The 7,663-nt window shown below is 34.6% G+C and overlaps 1 protein-coding gene across 1 annotated transcript; it reads left to right on the top strand.

The window, feature by feature from the left end:
• Positions 1–710: 710 nt before the first annotated feature.
• LOC111059639 (gastrula zinc finger protein XlCGF26.1-like) lies at positions 711–7,198 on the top strand (the record flags this gene model as incomplete). The annotated part of the gene is made up of 5 exons (XM_039445032.1): positions 711–879; positions 2,621–2,698; positions 3,095–3,196; positions 4,802–4,949; positions 6,692–7,198. Coding segments are annotated over exons 1-5 (847 nt in total), but the record flags the coding sequence as incomplete, so codon positions are not given.
• Between the last annotated feature and the right edge of the window lie 465 nt (positions 7,199–7,663).

Here is a 7,663-nt window from a genome sequence, read left to right on the forward strand (position 1 = left end):
AGGTAGGATTTTTAATATTATGCTGATATTTTGTAGATAGAAACATGATTCTGATGACTATATCGTCAAGAACTTTAACCATTATAAAAATCAAAGAGATTAATCATTGTTCTACATTTTTTCTTGTTTTCAATGATATTTTCAGAAATGTCAACACAGTATAGATATTGTATTTTAAATAAATATTAATGTACCCACCTCACTAAGTATCGATCGAAAATGTGCAATAAGACAAGAATAGAGCGTATTCAACAATCAAAACTCAAGCATTATTTGCATGTGAAATATATAATTAATTTTTAATGTGAAATACTAAAACAATCTTATTCGAAGTGAAGTTCATAATTGGCGGTTAGTGTGTGCAGTGCATGTCATGGTTGGAAACCTTCTAAATAACTAAGGTATTTAACACCAGGTCTAGTGTTAATTCTTGAAAATCATAACGAAACAAGAGTTAATTCATGTATTTAAGTGAGTAAATCATTGCTTTATTGTTATTAGTTTTAGTATGAACATTAGCATCGTTGCATTTACTCGATATTAGGTAGGATATGTAGTTGCAATAAAAATACGTGAAAGTTAGACATTTCAACTGTAAATATTATGAAAATATTAATAAATAGATCTTATTAGGAATAATAAAATTGAAATCGAATAATTTATTTTCATAGCCTGAAAAGTACATGAAAATAGCTAAGCCGTTGGGTTGGTCAAGCTGGTAGTCAATGATCTATTTGATTTTTCAAAAAATAACAAAGGGAAACTGTGGATATATCTGTATAAATCATTCTAATAAATTAAACTTAGAAAAAGAATATTCAAATTTTATTGTTCATTTCTCTCATTATTTTGTCCTATTTTCAGAAAATGGATAAAGAGGTGAGTTTTGAAATAGATTTTCTACAACATAACCTTAAAAATCAGTATCGCTTAACTTTTATTAATTCATACAATTTATTGTTTTTTATTCCATATAATTATTTGGAAGTAACGTTTTTATCAGAATTCATATTCATATTGTTATCTTGTCTATATAAGGGTGTGATCACAAATTAAATGCATTATTTTATGTGCCAATAAAAGATTCCTCAACATAACCTTAAAAATCAGTATCGCTTAACTTTTATTAATTCATACAATTTATTGTTTTTTATTCCATATAATTATTTGGAAGTAACGTTTTTATCAGAATTCATATTCATATTGTTATCTTGTCTATATAAGGGTGTGATCACAAATTAAATGCATTATTTTATGTGCCAATAAAAGATTCCTCAACATAACCTTAAAAATCAGTATCGCTTAACTTTTATTAATTCATACAATTTATTGTTTTTTATTCCATATAATTATTTGGAAGTAACGTTTTTATCAGAATTCATATTCATATTGTTATCTTGTCTATATAAGGGTGTGATCACAAATTAAATGCATTATTTTATGTGCCAATAAAAGATTCCTCAACATAACCTTAAAAATCAGTATCGCTTAACTTTTATTAATTCATACAATTTATTGTTTTTTATTCCATATAATTATTTGGAAGTAACGTTTTTATCAGAATTCATATTTTTATGCATGACCAAACGGGCAGATAAGAAACAAAATCTGGTAAGAGTCTGCACACAGGAGCAATAGTAGCTGCCACTTGCTTTTTAGGAATGTGGGATTGTCCGATACTTGAATTTCCAATTTTGTGTTCCTGCAACAGCAAATTGAGCTAGTGGAAAACTCTACTGTTGTCCCCATGTAAGCTGTAAACATGTTACACACAAAGACATTAGTGGCCCCAAATTTTATAGCTAATTATAATTATATGGAGTAGAAAAGGCTAGTCCCTTCCTAGCCTTTGGTAAGCCAATACCAAACTACAAGGCAGCAGTCAATATTCTTTCAGGATTTTCTTTCCTTTGAATATCCACTGATCTCCGTCTGCGTTGTGTCCACTGACCACCCGATCGTGTGTTGATGGGAAGGATATCATTTCATATCCTTCTTAAAGAATCGACAATTATTTGTTTAAACACCGCCGATTTTTGAAGTTATATTACAATTCTATATTATCGTTATTCTAATTGCATTCAATCTTTATTCTGTTTGATTAATTTTTATTATCTATAGTTTGTATAATTCGTTGAATAATTAGCATTACTGTCATTTAATGTAAATTAGGTAGTGTATAAGCCAGTAAATTAACATACATAAATAAAGGAATCTAATCTAATCTGCAAGGCAGCAGTTTGCTGGTTTTGGTCCACCCCGGGTATTTGATTTCCTCGGTACCCCCTATATCTAGAGGGCATTCCCCGATCCGCCACCTGGGGAGGCGCCCGATAGGAGACCAGCATCTCCCACTCATTTACAGTGCAATGTGTAAAATGGGGGTCTGTTGCTTGAGAGCTCCGTTATGTAGCAGCTAAAAACACCATTATTCGATCTATGGGGATTTCAAGCTTTGAAAATTCTCACCGTCAGAGTGTTACCTGATTAATTGATAAATTATTAATTGTCAAGTACAGTACTTTACCAGGGTATCTGAAATAGATAACGTTAAAAAAGGAAACGAGTTTCAACAAGATTCTACTGTGAAGGATTCAAGTTGATTTTTTGTCTGTTGCAGGTTAAAGTTGAGAAACAGGAAAGTGCTTTTGATGACAGTTGGATTGGAGCTGCACGTAGTGATACAGCTACACAGCAGGCATGTATTGTTGAACAATCCACCTTGAAATTTACTGACTTTGACTATATGATGAAGTTGAATCCCATTTTCTTGCAACTTTTCTACTGTTGATAGTATGTAATGAAATTAGTTGAAAGATTATTTCAGTCTCAATATTCTTTATAATTATGCAATATTTTTATTGATCGCCTTTCATGCATCTTAAAAAAAAGTAGAGTAGACATCAATGGGAACAATAGAAAAAGGTCCATTCTTAAAAAGATACATTCTTGAATCTATTCATTGCTATTCTAACAACAGAAATAAACAAACATCAACTACTACAACCCATATTTTAATAACTAAGCACTATTACTTGCTGAGTTTGATATTCGTCTAGTTTTCAAGTGACACAAGAATCTCTTATGTTCACAGATCAAGATCGAGAAGCAGGAGGATGAATTTGGAGAATGTGAATTTGCAACTAGCAACGTCAAAGATGAGTCATCCTCGCACAATGGTTCAACTTCCAATCAGGCATGTATTCTATCTTGACTAGAATAAATTAATAATGCAGTTTAGTTTGTAATTTTTCCATCAAATTATAATTAAAACTTATTGCTGAATGAAAACTTTTCTTCCAGATTCGGCAGAAAAACAGTATGAAAATTCTAAATTGTAAAAAGGTCTATCAAATAATCAGAATAATCTTCAGTAGGCCTATAATAATGGAAAGAATCGGTTCTTATGATCATGAATGATGCATCACTTCTGAACTACTGATCTGATTAACTTAAAAGTTTGCATATAGATTACTAATTTACATAGAATGGCTATAGGCCTATTTTCAGTTCTTCAAGATTTCAGAACGTCTAGTTTTAAGTTTGTCAACTGCTTCAGACACTTACAGAGCACAGGTCACCAGCTTGTTTTTTATTATTATTAGCGAATGGCTTGAATTGTGTGGAGTCCCTCAGGAAGACCAGCTTGTTTGAAATAGATGGATAGAATTCTATTTCCATCAAATTCAAGGAACACAATCAATGCCTATATTGCAATATTATCAATAACATTAAGGCTCAACTCACACTTATTGTTTTTGAAGGGATGGATTCGAGGATCCAAAGGCTCAAAGAACCCCAGACCTCAACCGAAGCTTATTGTGTTCCCAAGTAGTATGTTAGTTAGGCAAACCAATACCCGTGTCCTTTACAAGAACCTGGAGTTTTCCCCTATACTAACATCCAATTCATCACCTGGTTGCTTGTCGCAATCCAATGTGATTTGCTTGGCAGCCTCTTCCGACTGATTAGTCCTCGGTTCAGCCTCTTGACCCGCATTTGTGCTGGAGTTTCACCCATCTCTGGTCACTTGGGTTTTTCTTTTTGCCCCTCCGAAACTGCCCTGATGGGGCAGATCCCGTGGGTTTGAAGGCAAGGCAACTTCTGGAGTTGCCTTGGGGTCCCTTTTGGTCGCCTCCTACGACAAGCAGGGATACTGTGGGTGTATTCTGGTTTTCAACACATTCTTGAGTACGATGTTCGACTCAAAGCTCCCCCAACCCACAGGGGGAAACTCACACTTACGCGAATCAGGTCGAGAAGAGACTCGACTCTAGTTGAGAGCATGTGTTTTCAAATTGTGAAAATCGCGGAGACTAGAATCGACTGATCTGAGTGTCACCATTTGGAAACACATGCTCTCGACTAGAGACGAGTCTCTTCTCGACCTGAGTCGCGTAAGTGTGAGTTGAACCTACAAGTGTATGAATACAGATGAAAGTCCATACTTTATTGTTATACAATAAGTTGTAAGTATTTTGACTACCATTCTTGTCTGTTTTTTGTTTACACCCACCAAACTAGCAATCAGTTTATCTCTAATCTAGAGAGCATAACTTGATGGCTGCCATTTCAACTTCAACTACCCCTCACTCACCCAGCGCACAGTAGTATCTCTTGCCTGTTCAGGTGTACTGCAGAGTGCAGACGAATATCTGTACAGTTATAGCTCTTTGGCAGCAGAACTCAAGACAGCATTCAAATTCAGTAGTTGCTGCTCCTTTACCAATATTTGTGTCTTTTACATGAAGTGTAACAATAATCGATTGTCTTCTCATTGTTTGTGATGTCAATATTGCAGATGGCGAGAGTTAAGCAGGAGAATGATAGCAGCCAAGAACCAGCGCCAGAGTGCAGCACTGCATGCTCTCCAACTGATGATGATTTCAGCCAACAACATTATCTAATCCCTGGCTATAATCTAATATTCATCAAAGAGGAAGAATATGGTGAGATTCGTGTTATTATTTCATTCATTTTTATTCATCAATGATAATAACACAAAATCTTGTTGTGGCGCACTCACACAACTTTCCTTGCCGTTATGAAAATTGATCAACCGACGCTAGTGTTCACGCGCATCTCAAGTCTACTATTCAAAGATCTGAGCCAGCTGGTGACAGGACAATAACGCTGGAGACACAAGAGGTCTGCTATCTCCTCATAGTGAATGATTCAATAGAATCAACAGTTTGCAATTAAATAATCACATTTTCTCGAACTTCAAGCTTATTTTCAAATTTAGGTAAAAATGTTACTGAACATTAATTGTAGAGATTTACATGCTCAATCTTTTTCACTTGAAATTTTTTGTTTTAATTGCATCTGAAGCCTGATAATTGGGAACCTAAAATCAAACTTTGCTTAGATGGGGCGGAGCTCCTGAGATTTGTACAGATATGGGACTTGTGGCAGTTGATAGAGCTTATCAATGACTATTTTAGGTATAATATGATCAAAATCGTTGAGCCGTTTTCGAGAAAATCGCGAAAACCTCTGTTTTTGGCAACATTTTCGCCATTTTAGCTGCCATCTTGAATTGCATTTAATCAAAATTGTTTGTGTCGGATACTTATATTTTAAGGACCTTAAGCTCCGAATTTCAAGTCATTCCGTTAATTGGGAGATGAGATATTGTGTACACAGACACACATACACTCATATATACACACACACACACACATACAGACCCAAAAACCACTTTTTTGGACTTGGGGGACCTAGAAACGAAAAGAAATTTAGAAATTGTGGTACCTTAATTTTTTTTTGGAAAGCAATACTTTCCTTACCTATGGTAAAAGGGCAAGGAAAGTAAAAAGGGAAATGAAGGAATAATTTATTATGTGGGGTAATGACTGTCAGATGTGGTTGTCATAGCAACAGTTATAGGTATAAGTTGCATTTATACACATTCCTTCAATAATTTGATTGTATGTGAGGATTTATTATATACCACTATGTACATAGTGGTATTGACAACATCAACGTCTTATTCTTTCAATAAATTGCCCTTCACTTGATTACTTGTGTTCACTACAGATTATCATCCTATTTCCAGCACAACTGATATGCAATAATGTGCTGTGTTTGCCAATTGTAGCCATGTTGCTCTTCTGAGTAGTCGATGAATAGTGGATGCCCCACTCATCAAACTAGAGCTCACAATTTCATGCCAGTTTATAGTTGTAATTTTGATGCACATTTCTTACAGTTTGTGTCAAAACGCAGGTGAAATTTCCTATTTATTCAACATATTTTTGTGTTTTGAAACAAAAAAAATAGGCAGCCATATACATAACCAATCATTTTCAGACAATTCAACCTATATGTATGTCAATTTTGAGAGAAAACCATGGTCTTGATTAGCAATCATGGATCATTATTCAATAAAAAAGTAGCTCATGGCATAATTTATTTGTTATTATTATTATTTCTCTGATTGTTCATAATCCATCCGAATATTTAACACTATAGTGTGTTTTATGTATATACTATTTCTACAATCGGCTGCAAAACTCTTGGTTTGTATAAATTATTGTATCATTGATGAATAATGATTATGATAATTAATGCGGTATGATTGAGGTGAGGCAAGGAAAATTGTGTGAGTGTTTTGCACTATATTTTATCATTACTTTATTATCTTTATTCTGCTTCAATCATTTACAAGTTGCATTATTGGTGTTTGCAGTTGAGCAAGAGGCAGAAGGATGTTCAGTGGAGAGTGAACCAAAGATGTGGCCTTCAAACTGCAGCACATCTGAAACTGCCAATGCAACAGAAGTGGGTGGACTGAATGCACATTCAATCTCTCCCATGGAAGAGTGCACTGAGCCATCTGTGGCTGGCAAAAAGATCAAGCTCTACAGCTGTGCTGACTGCAGCTATAAAACTACACGGATAACTCATTTGAAGAGACACATGAGAAAACACACTGGGGAAAAGCCTTTTAGTTGTGAGTTATGTGACCATAAATGTACTCAATCTAGTACTTTGAAGGAACATATCAGAACACATACAGGAGAAAGACCTTTCAGTTGTGAGTATTGCGACTATAAATGTACTCAATCTGGTAATTTGGAGAGACATATCAGAACACATACAGGAGAAAGACCTTTCAGCTGCGAGTATTGTGACTATAAATGTGCTCAATCTGGTACTTTGAAGAACATATCAGAACACATACAGGAGAAACACCTTTTAGCTGCGAGTATTGTGACTATAAATGTGCTCAATCAAGTGATTTGAAAAAACATGTCAGAACACATACAGGAGAAAGACCTTTCAGCTGCAAGTATTGTGACTATAAATGTGCTCAATCAAGTGATTTGAAAAAACATGTCAGAACACATACAGGAGAAAGACCTTTCAGCTGCAAGTATTGTGACTATAAATGTGCTCGATCTGGTACTTTGAAGAGACATATCAAAACACATACCGGAGAAAGACCTTTCAGCTACGAGTATTGTGACTATAAATGTGCTCAATCTGGTACTTTGAAGAAACATATCAAAACACATACAGGAGAAACACCTTTCAGCTGCAAGTATTGTGACTATAAATGTGCTCTATCAAGTAATTTGAAGAAACATATCATAACTCATACAGGAGAAAGACCTTTCAGCTGCAAGTATTGTGACTATAAATGTGCTCGATCAAGTGA

The sequence above is a fragment of the Nilaparvata lugens genome, unplaced genomic scaffold, assembly GCF_014356525.2.
Source record: "Nilaparvata lugens isolate BPH unplaced genomic scaffold, ASM1435652v1 scaffold6032, whole genome shotgun sequence".
Lineage (NCBI taxonomy): Eukaryota > Metazoa > Arthropoda > Insecta > Hemiptera > Delphacidae > Nilaparvata > Nilaparvata lugens.